The sequence below is a fragment of the Sceloporus occidentalis genome, unplaced genomic scaffold, assembly GCF_023333645.1.
Source record: "Sceloporus occidentalis isolate IW3139 unplaced genomic scaffold, rSceOcc1.0.p SCAF_49, whole genome shotgun sequence".
Lineage (NCBI taxonomy): Eukaryota > Metazoa > Chordata > Lepidosauria > Squamata > Phrynosomatidae > Sceloporus > Sceloporus occidentalis.
The window spans coordinates 1,711,809-1,739,501 of NW_028317029.1; the positions used below are offsets into that span (position 1 = coordinate 1,711,809).

Here is a 27,693-nt window from a genome sequence, read left to right on the forward strand (position 1 = left end):
GTATTAACCTTGCTTTTTTTCTTCCACATACCCATGAGGAGTATTACAATGAAGCCGCATTTCCCTGTATTAAATATGGATATCGATACTTTGAACAGTTTTCATTTTGGTAGAAATAATGTTTATGTGACAGCGCATAGTACTACTTATTAAACGGAGCTGAAAGTACATAAACCGGTAGCTATTGATAAGTTTGTGCTGCAATGCAAGCCATTTGTTGCTTTATTAAAGTTTAGGGTCGATTGCCAGTCTTTCTCCAAGTTTTCGAATAAGTTCAGCCAGGTCTTCGGTGTTGTGAGACTTTTCTTCGAGAAGCTCGTAACGCAGGCTCGAAATATCTTGTTTGATTTCCTTTAACTCCCCTAAAGGAGAAAAAAACAAAATGTCTATTAAAAGATGCTTACATAGAAGCTTACATCATGTGGTGCGTATGTTTAGCCGGGAAGAGTTTGCATAGAAGCAGGCCCGTACTGGTCATCTGGCACACGGGCAAATGCCAATTGGGCCACTGGCCGACAACGCTCCATACATACCCTGCAGTGTGAGGCCACCAGCTGGATGTGCCCAGCCACAAGCGGCCATATTCAGCCGTCGGCCGCACTTAGGTAGTTTGGTGGCCACTGTTCTTAAAGTGCCAGGGCCATCTTTTCACCCACAGTGTGGCCCTGACTCACAGCGAAATATATTGTACTCTATACCGAGTTTCTCATCTTTTCCGAAGTCCCCCCAGAATACACCTCCTGATTCAAACTACACATGATGTTTATGGGGTCTATTTTTCTCTTTGAACAGGAAACTTTGTAAGCAAGTAATTTAGTATGAAAAAAATCTAGAAAAACAGTAACAATTCCAAGCCAGATAGGAACCCACATCAGTAAAAGGAAGGTTAACATATTAAGTGTTTGAGATTTTAAAACCGTGGTTGTAAATAATTAAAAATAATAATAATTGAAAGCGTAGATCAACCAGAAAATCACCTAAAACCCTTGATGTTCATCAACAGGGTACAACATTTTCACCTTAATACTTTCTCAAGAGGATCCATGTTTTTTTATGTTTATTTCAAAGCTTATTTAACTCACCTTCGTTGACTTCGTCACTCTCCTTGTCTACCTGTGCTTTTAACACATATCTTTTAATCAGCCGCTTCATTATTTTCTGTGAACAGAAGATCAAAAACAAATAAGCGACTTTGCAAATGTTACTAGCTACAGTTAATATTGATATATATACATTTCAAACATTATTAAAGCAGCTATCAAGCCAAGTTAAAAGAGAAGGCGAGGGGAAAAAAGATTAGTGTGTTGTCGACATAGGGGTGGTAGTGGAATCCAAAAGACTAGGAGAGGCACAGATAGAGAAGAGCGCAGGACCCAGATCAGAGCTCTGAGGAACAACAACAGAGAGATGTAGGGGACCGGAACGAGTGCCAGAGATGAGGTTCTAAAGATATGGCCGGAGAGGAAGGAGTTAAGGCAGGAGGAGATAGGGTCAAGTGGAAAGTTATGGAGATGGAAGGTCAGGAAAACATCAGAAGCTTTGTTGATGATGACTGAACCAAAGCAGTTGAGGGTGGCTGTTTGTAAGTCGATGGGCTGAGGTTCAGCGTTAGAACTACCAGAAGGGAAGATGTTAGCCATGATGTTTTCCATTTTCTAGATGGGCAGAGAGGTTGGAAGAGGAGCGAGTCGCTGGGGGAAGGTGTTAAAGGTGAAACAGGCGTTTAGGGCTACAAAACAAGGAAGAGATTCTGCAGATAAAATAAGATTATTCGTGGAGCGCAGAGGTATGAGAACATTTTAAAAAAAAATAAACCCATATAATTGGAATCTGAGTCAACCTCCTAGGTTCTGCGAATGTTTTCCTTCTGTAAAGTCCAATGTATATGGCTCACCTGATACCTTGTGGGCGATGGGTTACTTATATTGTTCAGGTTACCATCTTCAGAACTCCTTATACTTGAGTGTTTGCTCTGGCCAAGCTGCAAAGGAAATTAACAATGTTTATAAACACTTAATGTTTCTCTTTCCGAAACATTTCTACCACCAGGACCTTTTGCCCTCGACAGGTGCAATAGAGCATGACCATAACAAATTATTAATATTTTATATTTTCTCCAAACTGGTAGTGCGCCCACCATATTACCCGAGGAACTGAGCAATCTTTTTGTAGGGTCTTTCTGTTCATGGCAAGGAATGTAATTTAGAGATAATCACCCACAGTCCAGACCTATTTTATACCATGGCGTCATTTATTTTGTGCTATAGTAATTTCCCCATAGCACATCCACAAGTTATGTATTATGTTTCTACATGAATAACCTACATTGACCACAAGGTGGCAGGAACAGCCAAAGTGTATTCTGCTTTTTTTATGGGTTAAAACAATTCTTTTACATGCATTTTTTTTTATATAAGAATATATTTTTTGTTGAATGTGTTCATGAATTCCATACATACAGTGCAAAATGAACCTCTTTCACATTCATGCCACATATACCATCTGACCGGATTTATATAGAACAGAATTATCTATCCCCGGGCAATGATGTTTTATCACAATGCGGCTGAATTTGTCCATGCTTACACATTTAATTAAATTGTGAGCCTCAGATCATGTGTTGCTGCATAAGTTTAGATAAACCAATCTCTGTAACAGAACTTTGAATAATATAGTTAACTGTTGGGTATGCCCAGAATTTTTTTGCAAAAATCTAATCAACAATACAAAATCATGGATTTAATATTTTTATAAAGTACCTTCAACCCCAGATAAGTGTGTTTTGAAGAAAACCCAAACGCTAGAACAAAAACCTCAGACAAACTCCACTGTCCAAAATAATCAAAACATATATAAAAAAAGAAAGAAACATACAAAATAAAAATATGACAAATAGTAAGAAAAAAATATTGAAAATACTTTTTAGGAATACGTCTTTGGAAGTTCCACCAAGTCTACTGATGCTGTGTATTGTAAATAAATGTAGTCTGGTCACTGAGATAAATGAAAACTATAATAAATACTCTAGTTATATATGTAACCATATGCCATATCTAAAACTTGTTAAATATTATGGAATATCATTTTCACCAATTACCTTGATCAAAGTAATAGGTCATGGTCCATAAAATGGGAATAATGAGCCTGACTTGTTATTGGTCTATATTACCTATATTATATATGATATGTATGAAAATACGTATGTGTGAAAATGTATTTTATGTATGAAAATGTGGAATAAAGCTGTCAAAATCAGTATTCTGGGGTCTAACTAAAGCTAATTTTGTTATTTTCTCAAGAAATGACATAATGATGTGACTTTACTAACCAAAGGTTGACTCTTCAGTCATCTTCATAGTTATTCATTGGCACAGACGTTAACTGTATAACGCTATCAAGTTCAGTACTATCATCAATTCATCAAATTCACTCTTCTCACAAGGGAGGATTTTGTTAAGAAAATCACTTTTAGAGTTGTTTCAACCAAGCTCAGCTTAAATCCCTAAATGTAAATGTCATATCTCAAATATTATTGATTTGTGAACAGACCTGTACGCCATTGGTTTTTATTTTTTTTTTTAAAAATCCCTATTTACCCCAACTCCTGCAGGAAAAAAAAATCAGGTTTCTACAAATACGATTATCAGGCTACTTGTGCTATAAACATATGCTCACAAGTGGGCAAAAGCTGCAAAGTTTTGGTGGTAACCCATGAGAAAATATTTTGAACCAGCTGCTAATTCTACAAAGCTCCATTAATGTGATTTTTCCTAAAAGGGCTGAATAGATAAGATTTGTACATTTAGCCATGTATATAATTGGAAGACAACAGTCAAAACCATAGAATCTCATGCAAATCGGCTACTATATGAAATGATATACACTAAACCCCAAAAGAGGGGCTTTACGCATTATATAGAACGTTAGCGATTACCGCATTTGCTCGATTATAAGACAAGGTTTTTTACCCCTTGTCTTATAATCGCGGTCGTCTTATAATCAGACCTCAAATAGGTCTGACTATGAGACGACTAAGATCCAGATCCCCCGCAGCTGCAGGGGACCTGGATCCTCCTGTCTCCCCCCGCCCACCCTACTTACCGGTACTTCTGAGTCCCCGGTGTGTAGCTGGGGCAGCATGTAGATGTCTACGCGATTCGCGTAGACAACTTCCGCTGCAGCAGGAAGGAGGTGTGGCTAGCAGCAGGGGTTGTCTGCGTCCATTGCGCAGACCTTCCCCGGCTGTCAGAGATCAGAGCTCTGATCTCTGACAGCCGGGGAAGGTCTGCGCGATGGACGCAGACAACCCCCGCTGCTAGCCACGCCTCCTTCCGGCTGCAGCGTAAGTGCGTGGGATCTACATGCTGCCCCGAATACATGACAGGGAATTCAGAAGCACCGGTAAGTTGGGGGGGGGGGGCGGGGGAGTGTTAAATGGGGGGGCATAGGGCATTTCTGGAGGCAGAGTGCTCTGTGAAATGCCTTTTAACCCCCTTAATGCCACTCTGCCTCCAGAAATGCCTTTTTAACCCTCTATACGCCACTCTGCCTCCTGAATGCCTTAAACCTCCCTATATGCCCCATAAGATGCCTTTTAATCCTCTAAATGCCAGAGTGGCATATAGGGGTATAAGGCATTTCTGGAGGCAGAGTGGCACATAGGGGGTCAAAAGGCATATCATGGGGCACAGTGGCATATAGGGTTAAAAGGCATATCATGGGGCACAGTGGCATTTAGAGGGTTAAAAGGCATATCATGGGGCACAGTGGCATATAGTGCATATAGGCAAATGTGCATAACTGGGGGGCAGGTTGGAAAATAGAAGGAAATAAAACCAAAATATTTTTCTCAATCATAGCTTTTATTAAAAAAAAATAGTTTAGATGAATTAAAATTTACTGGTAAAACTTTTTTCCTATAGTGTAGTCTTATATTCAGGCTTTTTCTTTTTTTCCTAAATTAATATTCAGATTTGGGGGGTCGTCTTATAATCGAGCAAATACGGTATTTATCATGTAACTGTAGAATGGGGCAAACTGCTTTAACATATTTTATTCGTTATCACCGTTCTGCTCAGCTTTGCTGAATTGGTAGACCAGACGAAATACAATCTGGCTATTGAAACGGTCCTTATGAATAAGCATGTACTTATTGTGGCTGTCAAACAATATTGGATGAATCCTTTGTTGTTGAATTTTCTGAGTTACGAAACACTTTTTATTTGCGCCTCACTGCAGACACGTCACAATCGCCTCGCAAGCAGATGTCTTAACACAGTTCTCTAACGTGGGATTGAAAAATATTGAAATATGGGAGACACTGAATACGAATTCTTGCACTAGAGCCCACTGAATGCAGAAAATCCATACTTTCTTGAATCACTCAGCAAACAGCTCTCTGGAATATCATCACTACATCATTTTGATATTAATTAATAATTAATATTTTATATTTTTATCTATTAATTTATTTATTAATTATAATTTATATTATGAATTAATAATAACGTTTGTATGGGTGTAATTTTTGGGCTGTGTGTGGTTTATACCTAACAATTCTGCAAGCGATCACCTGTATGTTAGCTACATCATTCATGCCAATATCTGGGACAGAAGCCACTTAGGAATCCTCCAACCTTGTGTCAGGTCTTGACTAGCCATAGGACATCCTTGGCAAGAAGTAAATGGGCCACTGTGGCCAGGACAACTTTTCTTTGGCACAAGTTATGTAATCATTTAACTTATTTCTGTTTCCGGTCCAATCCTGCCCAAAGTACTCTGTTGTACCATATAGTGGAGCAACATTCAAAGTAAAAATAAGCTTTTACGACTTCAGTCCCTTCTTACATCTGAACACAGACCTCTAAGATATTCAAACCTTATGTGATTCCACCTCTATACATTTTTGTTTTCCCACCCACTGTGCAACCCAAATGGAGCAGGGATGGGCAACTATCTATAGGGGATATGAATAAAGGATATTTCTGGGGCAAAGTTCTAATTAAAGCCATGTCACAATGGAAACCGGTGGGATTATCAATGCCGGAGCTCAGGATTCCTCTTTATCCATGTATTGCCCAGCCTCTATGACGGGTTAATTTAAACACTTAATTTAAACATTTATTTTCTCCAAAATGTTATTACCGAACAAGTAATCTTTCATACTTATTTATTATTATTTCAGGCCATCTCAACTCAATAATGTTAATCACAGAATCTTCACCCAGTACTACCATTGCGTGATAAGTCAACCAGTCTCTTGTTATAATGTGAATAGCAATCAAGTCCAATTTATATTTACAAATTTTTTGGGCTGGGGAGAATCACCCTAAAAACGCTATATGCAAAAACACAAATGTCTCTGATTTTAATTATATTGCAGAAGTTTAATAGGAGACAGAACAACCACAACTGGACTAGGATGAGGAGAAAGGAGGACCACATGGTGATCAAACATCATTCATATGGAAATTGCAGAGGGCAGTTTCTTGGCTAGTATTCATTACGATGCGGAAATGGTGTAATTAAAGACACTGCATCATATTTAAAATTACAAAAGAGCTGCAAAGATGTAATGGCTTGAGGAGATAATATACCTAAATTCACATAGAAATTTTATAACACTTAAGGGTCCTACTCACCAATGTGTTGCGTTGTCATTAAGTCAAGTTGTTAAATGAACTTGATTGCTAACCACAACATTAACAATGTTCCAGCCCATGTTCTAAATGTAACTGTATTAAGGGGGTTAATAAATATACAATTTGGCATTTTTTCCCTCAACTCAACAGTGAAGTTAACAACATTGCTCTTCTACAACCAAGGGGACTGTTCTTAGATGTAAACACGGTCCTGCTGGACGTTAAGTTAAGATCAAATGAGCTACACAAAACCCTAACTTGCATATACATTAACAATAATTCAGCAGCTTATCTGACTACAGCTTTTCTTGACTTGATGGGGGAAATCCTGAATATGGGAGTGGGAAGAGGTAATGATGGTAGCAGAGAGACAAAGGTAAGGGGTGTGTTTGCATAGGAAGGGAGAGATATACGGGTAAAGAGTTGTTAAGGGCTCAGTTGGTCAGGGTACGTAGTGTGAATTTGATTCTGGAGGGTATGGGGAGCCATTAGAGTGATTGCAGGAAGCACATGCGCACTGGAGGGTGTACACTGAGAGTGGCTAGATTGGGGGTTGGAAAAAATGGTAGAAGGCAGCTCCCAAATGAAGGGGCGACGAGAACATATGGGTAAGTTGGTTAACTTGTCACAGAGGATGTGAGCTTGAGATTGCTAGGAAGAGCCCTAAAGAGCCACTGTGGTAGCCTGAGAGTCAGAAGACATAGGAAGATGTGGTCTGTCATGGAGGGACTACTGGGTCTGTGCTGTTTTGGTGGATTATTTTCTTTTTTAGGGGGTGGCATCATTTGATTCTTGGTCCCAGACAGCGCAGTATCTTGGGCTAGCCCTGACCTCAAGAGATTCCCAAGGTAAAATATACATAGAAAAAAGGATAAGTTGTAAGAGTAAAATGTACCTTATTCATCTCAGAATCTTCCTGCAAGCCCTTAGTGTGGCAAGAAAACAGTTTATACACAATTGTTTTAATTCTGAGTCCAATATACACAAAGGATTTTGGACTTGGAACCAAATTGAATGGAACCGGTAGAGTCCTCCCCTCTTCAAAGTAGGAAAACCAAAGTTTAGCCCTGGCAAATTTCCACTCCACATCCGAATCATCCTAAAAGGAAAAGAGTTACATTTTGTTTAATATATACATCAACAGTACTTTAGAGGGTGCAAAATGTATGGCATAACTGATGTACAGTATGTCGGCTTTCTTACTGGTCCCCCGTTTTTAATATATTTAGCTTAGTTTATAACTCGCAGAGAATTCAGGAAAGGCGAGTGGGTTAAATAATTACAGGCTTGTGTGCTCCATTGGATTTTATATGTTCAGTCTAAAGGGTACTTATAGAAAGCCACATGCGATATGAAAGTAAAGCTATCCTTATCTCATGGCCAACAATATTTTAAGTGTCCAAATTGTGTGAGGGATGTGGCAATAGGCGGCAGGTTTCGGAATTGGGTGTAGTCATCTACCTACCTTATTAGATTAGCCACTTGGTGCCCACCAAAAAACATACCGCACTGGATATGCCACATCATCATAGGGTATCAGATGGCATTACTGGACCTTTAGGGCACTACGTTGCTTTGTCCGCTCCCCACCCAGGTGCATATACCTGTTGTTTGGTCATGGAAGCTTAAATTAAAAGGTCCATCACTTAACCTTCTGCCTTATCCTTAGGTGGTGGCCCTCTGGCCCAAGGGCACAGTCTTCCCTATAAAGAATATGTCCCTAAAGCATTTACTCTTAGATCTTGCAATACATGGCGGAGCTTGTAAATCATTCTGCGCAGCCCGGTAAAATACCCCTTCCTTGACCAAACAAAAATAGCAGGGAAGCTATCATTAGATCTTTTTCCCCGTCAGACATGGCTTGCATCCGCTGCCTCGTATCAGGACTAAATGAGGTCTAACTATAATCAGAAGTGTTTTCCTTATTAGAGTCAGGCTACATCCCTACTGTAAATACGCGCGGTGCCTTTCATCTTCCTCACTCGTGGCAAAACACTAACTCCGAAGCAAAATTACAGTTGCAAATTACCTATTAATTAATTATTATCTGTGCTTTAAACAGGTGATTTAAAAAAAAAACCAGAAGGCAACAGGTAAATATTTTATATAGTATCTGATCTGGGTTACGATACATTCTCATTCATGTGTATTAATAGTTTGTGTTAATTTAAGAGTCGGTACCACGCTATTTAAAGGATTGATTAACGGTTCCATCCCCACGTTTTTTTCCCTGTCAAAAGATGGTGTGATTCACTACTCTGGGGTTATTTGGTAATCCCCTAAATGTCAGATTAATGGGATGTATCATGATATCCTGTGTCTATTACTCTTCTGTTTTAACTAAACAATTCTGGCAGTTCTAAGGATCTGGAACCGTTCTCTGGTTGAGGTCAGTGTTCTGAAAAATGTACCGGCATCTGCGTTCCAACAGTTGATAGAAACCCACAGGTTCTAAGTGATTTAGGAATTAACACCATATGGGCTTGAATAGATTATGACCTGATGCACATGGGAGTTACTAATATAAAATAAAGCTTGTTGACAAAATCCTTGGAAAACTACAAAAATATATATCAGAGGGGTGAGGGGGAAGGAAGGAGTGAAACAGAATATAAGGGAGTGAGGTAGGGGTAAGAGAGTGTAAGGAAGTTAGGTAGGGAGTATGTATGTATGTATGTATATGAGTATGTTAGCATGAGTGTATATGTCTGTGTTTGCATCACTGTATATGCCTTGGCAGGAGCAGAGGCGTATCTACTGAAAATAGCGCCTATGGCAAGCACTGAAATTGCGCCCCTGTCCAAATATCTAAAACCCATTTACTAGCCCCTGCTGCCTATATATATATATATATATATATATATATATTAGTCCCTGCTGCCGATAGCAGGTATAGATCAACACACAAACCCAGATCAATTGAAATTCACTTGTGATCTCAGCACTGAAGGTATATATCAAATAAACAGAATCAGACATACAAGTCCTGTATTTGCAGGTATTCAATAATAATATATGAAACGTAGCATCGCAGGTATAGATCAACTGAATAAGGCATATTAACCCTGTATTTGCAGGTATACATAAATAATGTATGGAAACATAGCATAGCAGATATGGATCTACAGAATAACACAAAAACCCAGCTTTGCAGGTAAAGATCAATTGGAATTCACATAAAAACACGGCATTAAAGGTATATTTAAAACCCCCTAAATTACAGGCATAGATCACAGGTTGCACACCCCAAAGCCAGCCCTGGCGTCCACACTGCCCATATAGAACCTGACCAGCGCCCAGATTACACACATAAAATTTGCAATCTTTGTCGCCAAATAGCCCAGCACAAGTCAACTTTGTCCCCAAACAGTCCGGCCAGTGCCATCTTTGTCCCATATACACCCTGCCTGTGCCATCTTGGTCCCCAAGGCTCAAACCTTCTGCTAGTGCCATCTTTGCCCTTCCACAATTATACATCTATGATACACAAACACTTTTACAGTCACTCACTAATTCACACTTTAATTCAGACAACTCATCCACACATTAACTCATGCTCTCCCTCATTCACTCAATGCATCCACACATTAATGCACACTCTTTACTTATATCTACCCCCTCTCCCTTATCACTTTTTAACCCCCTCCCTCCATCCCTTATCACTTTTTAACTCCCTCCCTCCCTCATCACTTTTTAACCCCCTCCCTCATCACTTTTTAACTCCCTCCCTCCCTCATCACTTTTTAACTCCCTCCCTCATCACTTTTTAACTCCCTCCCTCCCTTATCACTTTTTAACCCCTCTCCCCCCCCCTTCTCTCTCACCTTGAAGTCCAGCGACGGGAGGACGATGCTTCTGTCTTCCTGCACCGCTCGCTGGTGCCCGCTGCTTCACTGCTGAGCGCCGTAATATGACGTCATATTTCGGCGCCCAGCAGTGAAGCAGCGGGCACCAGCGAGCGGCTTTTAAACGCTGTCTTCTTTTTTTTTTGATGCGGGGGAGAACGAGGGACGCCGAGCGGTTGCTAGGCGCCCCTCTCTCTCCTCCGCATCAGTGTTTAAAAGCCGCTCGCTGGTGCCGGTATTTCATGCAGAGCTCTGCATGAAATGCCGGCACCGGGACGGGGGTAGAGGGCTCGTGGAGGAGAATGAGGGGCGCCGAGCGGTTGCTAGGCGCCCCTCTCTCTCCTCCGCATCAAAAAAAATGAAAAAAAAAATGCCGGTGAGCGGCATTTAAAAGCCGCTCACCGGCGCCCCCCTTGAGATGGCGCCCATGGCACGTGCCATGGCTGCCATACCCTATATACGCCTCTGGGCAGGAGTAATTGTGCTAAAGGGGACATTTTAGACAATGCTCTGCTTTCAATTTTGGGAGAAGAGTTTGGAGGAGACCCTTTTCTATTCCAGCATGACTGCATCCCAGTGCACAAAGCAAGGTCCATAAAGAGTTTGGTGCGGAAGAACTTCACTGGCTGCACAGAGCCCTGACCTCAACCCCATCGAACACCTTTGGGATGAACTGGAATGGAGATTGCGAGGCAGACCTTCTCGTCCAACATCAGCGCCTGACCTCACAAATGCTCTACTGGATGAACGGGCAAAAATTCCCACAGAAACTCTCCAAAATCTTGTGGAAATCCTTCCCAGAAAAAGTGGAAGCTGTTATAGCTGCAAAGGGGGGGACCAACTACCTATTAATGTTTATGTATTTACAATGTGATGTTATAAAAGTCCCTGTTGGTGTAATGGTCAGGTATCCCAATACTTTTGTCCATATAGTGTACTTTTAGTCATTCCGTGTATTTAATTAAATAGTTATTTTTAGGAAGTATTTGGGCATTCAGCAAGACTATGAATCAAGTTTTTAATGTCATGTAGAGTTACAAAACAGTTAAATTCAGAGTAGATGGAACAGCAACTTTAAAATACTCCACACTACTATGACACCGTCTACCCCCCTCACGTAGACTCTGCTCCATTAATTATGATGCATTTATCTTTACTCTCTATCTCATGCTCAGCGTCGTTTTAGGCTTTTTCTCCAGTATTTTAATCCCTTGCAGCATTTTCTCTGATTACAGTTTGCAGTCTTTTTGTGCGGAGAGACATTGCAGATGGCTGCTCTGCTGTCTTCGTCCTTCACGCAATGTCAGATAGAAGCACTAACACTGCCTTTTAAACAAAGAACTTGGGGTCCATGTTCCCCTCCGCCTCTCTTTGCCCAAAAGAGCTCTCACGCTGGATTGTTTACCGGCCATGGCAGATCCCTATCACCCTACAGCGAAACAAGGTTGTTGGATCTTAAGCCACCTAACAATTAATAGTAGAGTGACCTACTCAGTTATATATCCCACATACTGAAGGGGACCGAACCTTGTTCTGGTTAGCAACATGCTAAATGTATGCTTGTCCTCAAAAAAGGATGATGGGGTCACCCTTGATAATAGATCTGGTAGGCTATGCATCCTGTACCCACATGAGCACAACTCTTGAGTGAGCAAGGCTCAACTAATGCGAATACATTAAAATGAAACATGGGAACCAAGTAGACAACCTGCCTTTTGATGCATTACCGAAAGTTTTTTATTTCACATACATGACGGAACAGCGTGTTTGTCTAATTAATGCCTAGTAAAGTAGGAGCTGCCTATATTGAATATTGCCGGCCTGGAATGACGCTGAGCTTTGCATAACTAGACCCTATTATTGTTGGTAAGTCCTCAGTGAAGATACGGCATTCATTACAGAACTTGATGCTGTTTTTTTAGAGCATTTCTTTGGATCTCTAATAATAATTATTATTTTGTGTAATCATCAAAAGAACCGACGGCTTCATGCACCTACTCTCTTCCCAGTCAAGAAAAAGAACGGCAAGCAAATCTGGTTTTCCATTCTCACATCTACAGAGAGTAGAAGGTTCTACTTAAATAATGCAGTGAATTTTGGTGCTTTCAAATTATTGGGATAAATGGCCCTGCTTGTCTCTAAAGCCTACATGTCATGATAGTCCCTTTAGGATTATTGATAATCTCTGTTTAAACGCGGCATGACAGTAAATAATAAATACGCATACTCTGTAGACACGTATATCTGCAGAACATTCAGTCGCCAGGGATGCAGACTCATTGCTCTTAAAACATAACCGGTTACTTACAGTGACTCTTAAAACAACCCATACATATTGTATGAAGGAAACAAATCAGAAGAACCAAGAGCTACTGGGAAAAAACAAAGTAGGCTGGGGGCTTCTCTTCAGCTGGAACGTGGAATTTTTGATGCTATAAAACTGCGTATCGATACTGCAGTTAATTGAAGGTATTATACAAAATACCGTGAATGACAAGAAATCACTAGTACAGTTAGCTTTGACAGGAGTGTAGAATTGAACTCTTTCGGCTGCGTATATCTGTATGATGTCCATGTCTACTTCTGTCCCATCAGACAACCCCTTTGCCAATATCGCTTTTTCCTCGTGTTCTGAGCCCCCTCTACTTTAGCTTTCTGGACTCCGAGGACTATTACAGTATAACATCACATTCCACTTCAAGTTTCCAAGTAAATTAATCCAAACAATGAGGCAGCACCGATTTCAGGCTCTTTTGGACAGACACCATATGGATAGCCTGTCTCCCCTCGTATGGATGCCGGTGATTTGGGTACACTAAGTACACTGCCGTATGGTTAGGCCATGTTATCATCAAACTAGAACACAAGAATTATAAATTCCGAAAGACTTATTCTAAATAAATTGCTCATGTTTACCTCGATCTCTTGGAAAGAACTGTTAATCATTGCGATGAGCATGTTCAGCAAGACAATGACCATGGTTACATTGTACACTCCGTACAGCACATAACCGATATTCTCGATGAATTTGTGTCCGTAATTGATTACGACTGATTTCACTTCAGAAAGTCCAAAAATAGCCCAGAATAAAGTCTTAAAGCTTTCTTCAACTCTGGAAATCAACAGCAAAGTCTCGGATCAGTTAATTCAGAAACATGAAAATGTAGCAACAAGCAACATTTCATTGGCCAAAAAGAGTTTGAGGTCTTGGATATCTTTTCTTAAGACACAGAAGAGACCTCTGAGGTTCTGAAAGCTTATATGCCTTACATCTTCTTCTATGTTGGCCAAATAAAAGGTGTCAGCTTTCACTCCCGAACCCACATTTTCTTGGACCAATTTCTTGAAAACAAATACATTTTGGCATATGATTCTAAATCACATTGTATATAATAATTAGTTTAAAGGACTAAGTTCCTAAATGTACATTTTATGTAATATAATAGTTTTACATCAATAACTACACAGAATTTAATTTAGAAATGTTTGTTTTATTTTTTGCCACTTAGGTTGGTGAAGAAATTATGACATTAAAATTGTTTTATTAATGGTGTTTATTAATGGGTACGATTTGAAAGAAATCTACACAGACTGTATATAATATATATATTATATACAGTCTGTGTAGATAAACTGAGAAATCAGATATTAAGGATCAATGACGACTATTGAAAATATTGAAAATGTTTCAATGTGTCAAGACATTTAGAGGTGCCCTTACTGTGTTACAGTAGGGATTGTCATTAGACATGGACTGTTGATGTGCCCTTTGAATGTGGTTGTTAATCACTGATTTAGACCACACTTTTTTGGGGGAGGGGAAGGAAGTAGCTGTGAGTAAATGTTAGCATCAATAATGTAGTCCCATGTTTTGTGAATAATACCCATTACTGCTTTGCTGCGATGGGGGAAGGGTACCTATTTAAGTGTCTATAGTCTCTGATGACCCATTAGGATATTAGCTTGTAGATAGTACTTGCTGGGTGTGCATAAATTTAAGAAGTTCTCTCACTTACGTGGTAAAGGCATCGTTTTGTTTGGCTCCAAGGTAGTAAGAATACAGATTAAACATTCCGATCATAAAGGCCACAAAAACCATGATAAATATCACCATGAACTTGAAGATATCTTTGACAGTACGTCCAAGTGATATCTGTAGAGGTCCAAAGCTTTCATTAGCTGGTAAAATGTAGGCAATTCTGGAGAAACTTAAAACGACGGCGATTGCATAGAGGCCTTCAGATATGATTTGGGGATCTGACGGCAGCCATTTTATTCTGGCTAGAAGGAAAAACATAAAAATACTCATAATTACAGATGTAACCATTTAATAAAACGGTTATGTTAATGTCTTAAAGTCAAAGAAATAAAAATACAAGGTAAGCCACTTATCTCTCATTAACATAAAATCATATCTCCCAAAAGTGTTGGTTCTTGTGGACAAAAGTCTTGAGTGGTCCTGGGTAGCTGCCACATTGCCCCAGATAGATAGATAGATAGATAGATAGATAGATAGATAGATAGAAAATATTTTCAGATCATGGGATGGAGAAAAAATATTAGGAATTAAATCCGTGGTTGGTCCATGGTGGTTGATATCACTAAAAAGGTCACAGCAAGGCCAAAACTTTGCACTACAGTTATTTGTGATGCAATAAAACAACTAATTTGCTTTTGGAGCAATATGAGATTGGTTATTGATTTCTTGGTCCACTCCTGGAGATATTTCAGATAATAATCAAACTACCTTTAAAATACTTTTTAACACAAATGAGGAGGTTGATTACAGAGATGAAAAGCACAACAAAATGGTCTCGAAACATATTTTCAGCTTTGATGAATAGTTTGTCTGTATCGCTATTACTGCTCTCTTCTTTGTCCTTGAAGCTTGTTTTTTATTGCGTAGACAGTCGACTATTTAAATAGAGGTACATATTCACCAAAATATGGCATACATAATTGGAATCTGACAACCAGTGTTTTGAATTCAAGAATAATAATGAAAGGATTGTCAAGGTAGCTTCCATGTAGCTGTAGTTACAACTAGCACTTGAAGCATACTTCTAATAAGCAAGTGTTAACGCAAGGGATTATGGAACAGGACCTCTTTATTCAGACCCTTGCAGGATGAATAAGCACATGTACATTTGCTGTAAGTGCACATTCATGTATCCTCAATGCAATCTCTGACAGTGCTAGAATGATATACCTGTCCTCGTAATATCTTTGATGGGGGTAGGGAGCAGAATTTTTGAGGTAAAGGAGCAGTTGTCTTTCAAATGTTGTTTTATTGATAAATCTTAGAAATACTTAATGTTATTTTTTTTTACTCTTTGTAGATTCATTCATTAACAATTTAAATTAACGTAGGAAAAGCCTTACGTTCCACCTTTGAAAATAGCCATAAAGATATGCAAAACTAAACTTACCTAGGGTGTAGTATTTTATTTCGGGAGGCAAGGTAGCACTTGCTACATCCTTGATATTCTCGTCATCGTCGACAAAATTTTGTGCCCGGGAGGCATGCCAGAAGGCCATAAACCTGGCAATGAATGATGCAGCGAAGATTGCCAACATTCCAAAGTCAAGGATATTCCACAGCTCAAACATGTATTCCCTGGGACCTTGTGACCAAATCTCTTTGCATTCTGACCAAATCATACCTGTAACCAAGCAACAGATTTCTAGTTATCAAAACTCTCCATTGCACGATAGTGGAGTTTATATTCTAGACGCACAAATATTTAACCTTTGTTATAATATTGTAATGACGGTTTCGAAATGGACAACAGCACAGAGGTCCCATTAAACAAATTGCCTCTCGAAGGATTATTTGGCTTGAAACAGAGGCCGGGGTCACACAAAAATAAAAATTTTTAAGCTAGATTGAAGACGTCGAGATATTTTTTAATGGGTAGCATTTGGTACCGCTGGGGGGGGGGGTTAGGTTGTTCGGAGAAAAATTGTCCATAAGATACAAAGCTAATATTCAGGGTAGTGCATTTTCCTTGAATTTCTGTGAATTATGGTTTATTCACTAAAACAAGGGTTTGCAGGACAGTTTAACATTTCAACCAACTGAATTCATTTTGACATGGGAATGGACAAACGATACAAGAAATGAGTTACATTGAAATTTATTTCAAAGGGGCACGCTAATTTGTCTTTTTCATGAAATCTGTAATTTTTTATAAAGGTATATACACATAATTTAAAAGTATTTCACAACACTCCCAGTGGTGATGGTCTCAGACTTGTGGGACAACATATCATGGCATCACTCCGCATAAGTTACATAACAGAAATGTATTTTATTGAATATGACCTTTCCATTAGTGATATGGGGAATATATAAATCATTAAACGTATTTATCTTCTGATTTGATTTGGTTTATTAGCAAAAGTATGAGGACTTCCCTCCTAATTACTGAGTTTAGGTGCACACAGGCAGCCATCTCCATAGACAAACATTGGCAGTAGAATGGGTCATACTGATTTGCTCAGTGACTTTAAACATGGCGCTGTTATAGGATGTCCATAAGTCAGTTCATGAAATTTCGGCCCTGCTAGATCTGCCCTCGACCACTCTAAGCGCTATTATTGTGAAACGGAAGTGTCTAGGAGTAACAAGAGCTCAGCCATGAAGCGGTAGACCACGGCCACTCACAAAGCGGTGTTGCTGAGTGTAGCTAATTGAGAACTTCAGGTCATCCCATCAAAGGTTCTTAAAGACACACGGTGGATTTCTATGATTATATATATATATATATATATATATATATATATATACATATGTCACTATCCAAAATGTATTTGAAAGTATATGAGTAATAGTATTTAACTTGTTAAATCAGGTTTTTCCAATTGAAAAATAAGGGACACTTTTCCACCTTTTCCACAATAGGCAAAAACCTTTATTCTCTTAACTTTGATTCTCCGGCAGTTTCAGGCTGTTTCAGTTCTGACATAAGCTAACCCCATCGTCAAACCCTCTGTTTAATGTTGCTATCTTGAAGAGTAGTTACTGACACATAGTATAAACTTCTATGTGTTGTCAGTGTTCTGCCAGTTATTTTAATGGAGTTTTTCTGGAATGCAGCATCAAAGGAGAAAAACAAAGCTTGTGTATGTCTGACAATTTTCTTCCAACTGCACTAAAAACATTATAATTATCATTCTTTTATTAAAGGTGAACTATCACTACCATGGCTTTTAGCATAATAAAAACTACTATGTGTAGTTTGCATTTATTTCTGTCCTAAAGACATCCCTGCTACCCATGCTAGAACCAGTCGGCCACAACCAAAGCGAAGGAATGGATTAGGAAAGTGGAGGAATTATTATCCAAATCCAAAATGTATATGGCGGCATTCATACATATGAGTTGGGTTTACAATACATATATCTTGTGTTTTTTTTGGTTTTTTTTTAAAAACACTTTTTTGTGTTTTATTCAATATATTTAATTGTGAGACAGGGAGAGTGTCTATTCATACACACACATTAATTTAGAAACCGGTATAGATTTTTGCATTCATTCATATTAATAGCTGTTCTGTTTCTAATTATATTGTTTTTCTATATATATATATATATATATATATATATATATATATGTATTTTGACCATAGCACACAAGAATACCTTGCTTGAGTTGACCAAAATACAAGACTAAACCCTCATTATTATTTAATATTATATGTTTATAGAGTGTCAAATACCATTATGAGAAAATTTAAGGTCACAGTAACCAGAGAAAAAAAAACCTCGATAATCAATAGTCGAGAGATATATTGCAGCTTGCAGCGGAGACAACATCTAAAGCAGCAAGGAATTCATGATTTCACAAAAAAAAATAGATCTCTCGTCAGAAAACACACAAACACACGCACACACTTGACACTACGGGTTCTAGGAATTGTCTAAGAAAATAACTAACGATTAGGCTTTGAGCGATCAGAGGTTTTCTGTATCCTATGAAATTCTAGGTTTCCCGTGGATATGATATACCAAGCCATTTGCTAATGGAAAGTCTTTACCTATTACCCAGGAAATAATGAGAAGTTCCATCCAGGAGAAGCAGGATGTTTTCATTCTAAACAGCTGCTTTGCATGATCCGTGATGCTCTCATTAGGAAGGATCTTGGTGCCTTCAAACCTGTCGGCTGCATTCATAACCAGCAGACCCAAGAAAATGGTAAAAGATGCGGCATGAGCTACGAATTTCATGAAAGGGCCTCGCATTATTTTACCGAGCTGGAAGAAAGAAGCCATATATTAGACTTCATGGGGGAAAAAAACATGACTGTATTGTTGACACTAAACAGAAGACATACATCTACATGTGGTCTATTAGCTAAGCACTAATTTTTGCTGTGAATAGTCCCTCGAGGAAAAATGTCGTTTAAAGGGGGGTGTTGTCAGGGTCCCCTATAACCTCAGACCACCGCAACCACATTATAAATCCATGTAGACCTACAAAACATAGGGCTATCTGCGTCCTGACTGCTCACCAAGAAGGCTGAGATCTGCACCTCCACCAGAAATGTTTCATCTCATCAATTAGCTTTAGCTGCAGTATGGTGGCTGAAGTTGGGCTTCACCAAGGTTGTTGTCTAAGGTTCCTAACAGGTAACCCGGCTCTACCGACCATGACATGTCACGTGTATATAAATCAATAAGGACTAAACAAGTCTTCCAATCCTGAAATGACTCTTGAATGTCCATTTAAGTTACAATCAGAGCCGGCCCGACAATGGAGCCGAGTGGGGCAACCGCTCCAGGCGGCACTTTTGAAGGAGCGGCACTTTGCCGCCCCAAGCCCTTTTTTAAAAAAAAAAAAGCGGAAGAGAGAAAGGGGCGCCGAGTGGTTTTCGCTTACCAAGCTGTCGGTACCCACTCGGCGCCCCTCTCTCTCTCCTCTGCGGCGAGTCTTCCTGTTCGGTCTCGGTGCCGGCTTGTAATGCTGAGTGCCGGAAGATTTCCGGCGCTCAGCATTACAAGCCGGCACCGAGACCGAACAGGGAGACTCGCCGCAGGACTGCTGAAAGGTAAGTACAAGGGGGGGGGGGGAAGGGTAGATAATGGGGGGGGGGCGGCAGGGACGGAGGGAGAGGAAGGGTAGATAAGGGGGGGGCGGCATTTTAAAATTCGCCCCAGGCGGCATTTTGCCTTGGGCCGGCCCTGGTTACAATGATCTTTGGTTTTGAATTATTACATGAGGTTTTCCTCAATAGCATTACATGGCATAGAATGCAAAAACACATCCATTACACAGAGACCACAATAAAGTATATTTTCCCTCAATCACACTAATTACAAAATACATTTCAAAAAATTAAGATCACTGCATACAAATGTGAACGAGATCGGTTTTACATTTTCATTAAGTCTGCATATTAAATCAACGTCTGTAATTATTATGATTAAAATCCTAGCAAGAAGGCTTGCCGTCTGCATATTACTGCTAAATGTGTTTGAAATGAAAAAAAAAAATCACATCAAATAACCAGGATGTAAAATAATATTTATTTTATGATAAAAGGCATTTAAGATGTTGCTGCTTAGTACCTTCAATAGAAATTTTCTAAAATGTTGCCAAATAATAATCTGGTTGCCAATCCAATTACATCAAAAAAAATTGGAGGTCAAAGCAAAAACACATGAGGGAGAAATATTCTGAATGAGGAGAAGATGGAAACATTTTATTCTGTTTTGCCCTAAAACAAATTAGGTATGAAAGAACAATAGAGAACATGCTTCATCCATAATTGTCAAAATTGATAAAATGTTGCATTTATTTAATAGACAGTAAATATTATATATGTATTTAAACTCAAAATTAGTATTAGATTTTGACCTGGTGTCCAACTAATTCAAATTTATAGAAATAACACCACCTATCCAAGAGAAATATGGGGGTATTAAATTATTCTGTCCACTAGGGACCTGGCAACTGAAATATCAACTTTATAAAGAGTAAATATGTAGAAGAACACAAGTGATACTTAGTTTAGCAGAAAGATTCACAAACGGAGCATTTTCACGTGCCCCTGGATCCATATGTACATAATATCAGAAGATTTCTGGAAATCCCTTTCCAAGATAATATGTAATCTTACAAAAAAAAGTATATACAACGGCAGGTCTCCAGAAGAAGGATAAAACTTATTTTATTGTATGCTTTTAAAAGTTCATGAGAAACATCATGACAAACATGGCCATGGCGCTCCAATAACCCCAACCGGTTTCAGCGTTTCCTACATTATCAAGTTTCTGGACCTTTCAGATACTGCACAAAGTTCTGATAAACTAAGTAACACTTGTGTTCTTCTATATACTTGCTCTTAATAATGTTTATACTCAGTTTATCCCACTGTTTCAATTGACAGGTCCCCAGTGGAATAATAAAATACCCCCGACAGTTCACACGTGTCTTGGATAGGTGGTGTTATTACTTATACAGTTTACCGTATATGTTGGTGAAGAATGGGTTTTGGTATATAATTTGGCAACCGATATTCTTGTGAATTTCGTATTAATTCATATTAATAGCTGTTAAATTCTACATTTCTAATGATATTGTTTTCTCTTTCTGTTCTATACAGCATTTTAAAAAACTTTATAAAAGGTAGTCTTTTTTTGCCCCCAAACTATTTCTCCGATTTGAATTTTCACATTTGCTTCTGTAACATCTACATAAACATTCTGCTTTAGCACTTTGAATTACCTTACTGCAGGGTGCAATCCAGTAAACCATTGAGAGAAATGGCAAACCTATTGCAACACCTAAAACAACCAGAAATTTCACTGCTGTGGTCTGTTGGCGTAATCCCGATAGATTTTCATACCAGATTGACAGCAGTTGCTGTTGACAATTTGGATGAGCCACAAACTAGGAAAGAGAATGAAAAAAAAACACAATGTATTTCTGTGAGCTTTATACATAATATTTATTCCTAAAAAAAGTATTTTTATTTTATTATTAATAATAATAATAAGAAGAAGAATGATCGCTACAAAATTACTGCTGGTTCCACAAGTGGAAAAATTAAGCCATGCTTCAACGGGTCTCCGGGACACTTTCCTCTTTTCTGGGGAGGGGAGAGGTGTTCTGCCATGCCCCCTCCCGCCCACTTCCCTCCCTACTTCCTGCCCACTTAAGGCCATATAAGGTCTAGCCTATCCCCTATCCCGAGCTAGCCCCACCTTCTTAAAAAGCCATTCCTCCGGAAGAGGAAGAGGAAGAGGTTTCTAGGTATGCGCAGGAGACTCTAGCACCATGCTATTCCTCTGTAAAGCTATTATCACAAATATCTTAGGGTGACCTAGTAATTAAAAATAAGCACAACAGAAAATCAAAGATAATATTTAATTCCCTTTATTCTTTATTGGAATTATCTGGAATGAGATGGTTCCGTTTAATTTAGTTATTTTTTATGAACATTAAGCTCAATATTAAAAAGTTAAACATTATGTTTGGTGGACAATAACATTCAATCCTTTCAATAAACACATTCTTACCTTCTTAACTTCATACTTAATAGCAAGTTTTAAACGACAAAGGCTGGGACGGCCATTTGCATCTAGCAAACCATGGTTCGTATCGACATCGCCATTTAAAATTGCTTCGACCTCCTCTGTGTTTCTGCACAAGTCAAGAAGTCCAACAACAAAGTCCTTGCATTGCATAGACAATTTTTTGTAGTCATTCTAGAAAACACATAAAACATATGGAGGAGGTGACACAAAACAGTCAAGCATGTTAAATCCAATTTAAAGATTGTTATCAAAATATCATATAGCTAAAAAAGATGGGTCTTCAGCATGGAGATAGGCGAGACGTAACAGCAATGTATCCATGGGGTCCCTGACCAAGGCCTCATCCAGGGCAGCGCACTCCCCTTCCAGACCTACCCAACTACTCATCCTCCATTGTTTATAAGTAAAAGATACAGCTGGCCCCAATAAGAGCTTTGGCACACGACCCTACTGCCACCCTAAGTCTGCATCTCTTGGTCTAGTGAAGAATATGCCACTGGGCCATCGATGGTCTGACTGGCAGATCATTCTGCGCTAATGAAGGAGACATTTTTCAGAAACAAAGAAAACAATCCAAAAAATAAACTAAAATAAAATGTACACTCCAATAAAAGCTACAAACAACTGCAAAGGAAATGTATAAAGAAAATAATAAAGTAAAAAAATGGCACTAAAGCACTTGTCTTACTTGCATGAAAGTAGAAAAGTGAAAGTACAGCATGCATAAAAAAGCTAATAAAATGACTTTATCCCTGTTGTTATATCCTTTTCAACTTAATAATCTTCAACCAGCAATTTATTAGACTCATGAAGTCATGAATGTTCTACCTTACATGTGAGTGGCCTCTTGCTCCTCCCCAGTAACATACACACTTACTCTAACACACACACAAGCTCACAACAATCCCACACTATGCAAACAGCCACGCTATTTCCACAGGGTCATATAACCTTGCTTTTTGTGACCTCCGCCTCAGCGTGCAGGCCGGTTCACCACGATATTACTGCAGCAATAGCAGTTTGAAGACCAGCCCTGTTTAATGATTTTTTTTTTACCAACCCAGGGGGCAACTTTAAATCTTTGAAGTGAACACTCGGTGACCCTGACAGAATGATTTCACATCATTCCATGGTTGAGAGAATGTGCCTTTTCAAGAAATATTCTCCTAATTTTTATTATATCCAAGCTCATTTATCACAATTAAAAATGTTTGGTCAGATGCTTTGCTCTACAGGGCATTTTCTAATTATCCTAGCAACTAGGGCATAAAACAATTTCAAAAGGAATATATATATATATATATATATATATATATATATATATATATATATATATGGGTCTTATCTTTCACTTAGAAGAAAGAAAGAAAAAAAACAGAACATTTCTGTTTTCAACGTAAAGATATATGTTTCGGGACATTTGGTAAAATACCTGCTTGTGAAAAACAGGCGTCAGTTAAGCAGAATATTAGACATTATATAAAATCTACTCCAAACATACCTCAAACATACATCTCTATATTCCAACAGGCAAATCTTGGGGCCAAGTACAACGCCAAAGACAGGGCCCTCCTGACCCCATGTTCTTCCTCCCACCCTGCCCTGCCCATGCTCCTCCAACTGCCCCATCTTATACTTGCTATGGGGCCAAAAGGCGCCATATCCAGGAAGGCACCACCTGGCCTCAATCCCCAGAAAGGAGCCATCTGGGGCCCAATCCCCACAAGGGAACAGACACGGGTAGCGGGCTGCAAGCGCCAATGATAGGGCCCATGATGGATCAGGAATCCAGGCCCCATTACACATTATTGACAATGTTAGAGAGGAGAGAACACAACAATAAGCCTGCAGTATAGTACTAACAAAACAGAATAACCAATAAGACTGGATCTAAACTAAACAGAAACATCTTCATTCTAACATCAAAAATCATTCATTATATTATATATATCTTGTCAATAAAATGACTCTTATTTGTAATATTGGTGATATACTCTCTTGCTATTTTGCTTTATTCTCTTTATCTGAAGTTCCTCTCAATGGTTGCCACATACTTACATTCTGTTACTTACTTCTATTGTCATATTATATTTAAACCAATATTGTTCTTACTAATTGTCATACCTGGGAACTTTGCAGGGTAAACTACCCAGAGTTTTTGCCCTTCTGGGGGGGATGGCCTTGCATGGGGCTGGGGCTAGCCACATATAACTGCATGGCTAGCCCCAAACAGCCTTTAGTGAGTAGGGAGTGAGAGGGATGTGAGCTGTGGGAATAGGCAGGACGTGAAGACGGAGTGTAGACACAGAGTGTAGACAAACACCGCTCCACTGTCTGGAGAAAAAATAAATTCACCCGGAGATCTGGCAAATCGGGGCTTTACCCAAAGACTCTGGGTCAAACCCGCAGTGTTTCCTGGTATGAGAACTGTGAACCAGGCAAACTTTTATCTCCATTGGGTGAACTACTGTGGGTTCTCAAACACTAGGACCGTCAATTTCAATGTGTCTGAACTAAGTATATGTTGTGTCTGCTCATCGCTTTGGAATCTTAGCTACATTTGAATATTTATCTTATCTATTCACTCCAAAAATTTGTAAATATCCCCCATAAGACAAAAACCTAAAAAAACTATAAATAGTATGGCCATAATAACAACCGTAGTGGTTACCTTGAACTCTTTTTCAATGTTTGCCAACACAGCCAATTCATTGCTGAGTTCTAACGCAGTCAGAACAGGATCTTCACTGGACAATGAAAGATACGCCGGGCTTGCAAGTCCCTTGTAGGCATTGATCCTGGATCTGGAATGGCTGAACGAGTCATGTTTTTGTTTCTCGCTACATTCAGTACATTTGCAAAAGTAATCGTGAGGTCTTTCGATGCGAGCTCCCTTCCTCAGAAGCGTATGTACAATCTCGTATTCCTGACAGTGTGCAGCCAGGATAATCGGCGTAATATCCTGTGAAAATCTCGTCCCGTCTTCGTCGTAGGCGTAAAAGTCATCGTGCTGGAATTCCGACTGGCTAGGGCTCGTCGTGAGACGCTTGCCTTCAGCAAAAGATGGGTGACCGAGTATTGCTTCTACTATCCGTACATATCCTTTGCTGATGGCCAAAAGCAAGGCGTCTCCCACCCGCGCTAAATTTTCTTTTTTGAGTAAAAGTTCCGTAATCTCCAGGTGCTCATTGGCCACTGCTAATTGGAGAGCATTCTGTCCCATATAATCCACACAATTAACATTTAGGGAAAGGCATTCTTCCATCATTTTGCGTACAACTGGGATATTACCATATTCTGCTGCATCCAGAAACCGCTCTTCGTCTGCTGAAAGACTTGTAGACCTGTCGCTAAACATATAGGCAGGTCCGCGGTTAGCTTGCCTTCGGCCCTTTTCCCGTAGTAAGGTTTGTCGTCGGTGGGATAGTCTACTTTCTGTACTTCGCCTGTATGGAAGCAACATAATACACATTTTAGTATTAGTTTTTCGCCTACAAAGCTAGAAGCTTTTTCTACACTGCCGAAAATCCTGACCCACACTCACATTAAGCCAAGAGCTCAACAATCCTTTGAGTCTTTTAAATTACAAACCATATTAGTTTAGTAATCTCCTCATAAAAAATGTTATTACATAAATTATTCATGGAAACACGCATGAATTAAGCAGTTAAGAAACTGTACTTCAAATAGAGGTTTTTAGCAGATAGGGTATTCCATAGGGTAAGTTGGCCTATAATCAATAATAAAGTGGTCAGAACCCAAGTGGAAATTGCTGGCCAACCCAAGTCGAGAGAACAATCTTTTCTTCTGTGGGATGAGAATTTGGTTACAGTTTTCATTTTTTTAGGAAAAAATCTTGTCTGTTTTTTCTAGAGTTTGCTTTAGAGGAAGCATTTACACCCTGACTGTATGCTTCATGTCCCCCTTTTACGGACTTTCTATGTTGTGCCTTTTGTGCATCAATGTTGCTTACGGTGCCAGGGCCAGGCTGGCAATCACGAGTCGGCCCTGGCACCGTAAGGCCAGATATTATTTCTCCCCCCTGATTCCCTGATCTGCCACCAAAAAGGGAAACTACCTTAACAAAACAGGAAGAAATTAACGGCCAAGTTTTGTATTAGATATATTATTGAAAAGAATAATTCTCTATTTTAGCAAAAAAAAAAATATTTTAACCAATAATTGCCTTAAATTTTTTTTAACGCAATGCACTATAACGTCTTGCAGGAGTGGAAGACTTGCTTTAATGCTAAAAAGAGAATCTTTTGGTCATGTAGAGTAATATTCAATTACCCTTCCCCCGGCTTTAGGGATCTTTTATATTTTTTGCACCTAGAAAGGAGGGTCGATTTCCATCTCTCTTTTATCTTAAACATTCTGTTCCCAAATTCAGTGAATTACAGAGAAGTCAGAAAGCATCTATTTGATTGCCGGTTCTGTTGCAGAATCCTTTTACGCTTCTGGAAATAGGTGAAGCCGGTTTAATGGGATTCGTTGTAACGCTAACCGGGAAGAGGCTGGCTGTTAAATGCAGTTCTGCCAGATGACAGTCAGTAGATCTTGGTGTATTTACTAACGAGCGACTTGTGTTTAAACAAAAGGATGAGCATCCATGAATTCCATACATTGTCTAGCTAAATGGAAAGATATAAGCAAATCATTTATATGCAATAAAGTAATCTCTTATCTCCACAATTTCAGGATTGAAATAATAATATATAATTTTTTGCTTAATAATGCGCAGTGGATCAAAGATCATAAAAAAACTACATTTTCATTTTCTTCCCAAAGCATTTCTTTTGAAATTCATTTCCTGGTTTCTCGTATTATTTTGGATCAAAGTTTTCGTCTTACCTTGAACAGTCATCACGTATTTATGTTCCCTTCAGTCTGTTTTGTTATGCTTCTGAAAGATACTTGGATGCTTCTCGTAGCCTTATCCTTTAAAGTCATTTCATGTGTGCTGCTTTCTCAAACAAATACCCCTTGGCTGCCAATATCTGTCCTTCTTCATTCTATTCTTAGACTATAGTCATAGGATACATCAGTTTCAACAAAGTCTATTCGCCTCTACAAATGGCGAACGCCCATTCCAAAACATGAGTGTTCCTTGAATCTGGTACTTATCCACTATACGTCTTCTTAAACTGCGGGAACGTCTACTTTCTTCATTATCATAATTCCTATTTAATATTTTTGATACAATTCCATTGTATGTTATGAATTTTTTTATGAATTATTGGGGCGAGAAAAGGCATGGAATTCTGAGATCCCCCAACCCACTACTTAATCAGTGCTCTTGTAGCCATTAATTTGGGGCCAGGTAGGAGGTTTTGAGTCCAAAAGAGGGACTGTTACTCCTAAACATGGGATACTCTCAGCTCACATTTAAGTAAATTTGAATAAAAAAGGTTAATGAATTACATTAAATGCAAACATGAATGAAAAGGTTAAAACAAAGGGTGTGTTAAGAATACATATATATATATATATATATATATAATATATATTTTTTATATATATTTTTTTATTATTATTATTTTTTTTATTATTATTTTTTCCCTTTAATGTACATTATCTGGCAAATCACAAAAATTACTTACTGGATATCAACATAAGATTAAAATTTTTTTAAAAAAGCATTTATTGGGGGCATGTACTAAACT

At 38.9% G+C, this 27,693-nt stretch overlaps 1 protein-coding gene across 1 annotated transcript; it reads right to left on the bottom strand.

The window, feature by feature from the left end:
• Positions 1-225: 225 nt before the first annotated feature.
• LOC149288811 (short transient receptor potential channel 6-like) lies at positions 226-25,460 on the bottom strand. The gene is made up of 11 exons (XM_089491144.1): positions 24,699-25,460; positions 22,010-22,198; positions 21,216-21,380; positions 18,526-18,742; positions 15,916-16,149; positions 14,503-14,767; positions 13,403-13,598; positions 7,537-7,740; positions 1,895-1,981; positions 1,083-1,158; positions 226-362 (listed from the first exon to the last, which is right to left on the bottom strand). The coding sequence occupies exons 1-11, from the start codon at positions 25,383-25,385 to the stop codon at positions 226-228; spliced, it is 2,457 nt and encodes an 818-aa protein (XP_089347270.1). The 5' UTR covers positions 25,386-25,460.
• Between the last annotated feature and the right edge of the window lie 2,233 nt (positions 25,461-27,693).

Bases quoted from the DNA above. Each gene is read 5' to 3' on its own strand.
- LOC149288811 (XM_089491144.1), bottom strand. From the start codon at position 25,385: ATGTTTAGCGACAGGTCTACAAGTCTTTCAGCAGACGAAGAGCGGTTT. The intron at 21,381-22,009 runs GTAAGAATGTGT...TCTCTTTCCTAG, and splicing joins TTAAGTATGAAGTTAAGAAG to TTTGTGGCTCATCCAAATTG. The intron at 363-1,082 runs GTGAGTTAAATA...TTTCTCCTTTAG, and splicing joins GAGTGACGAAGTCAACGAAG to GGGAGTTAAAGGAAATCAAA.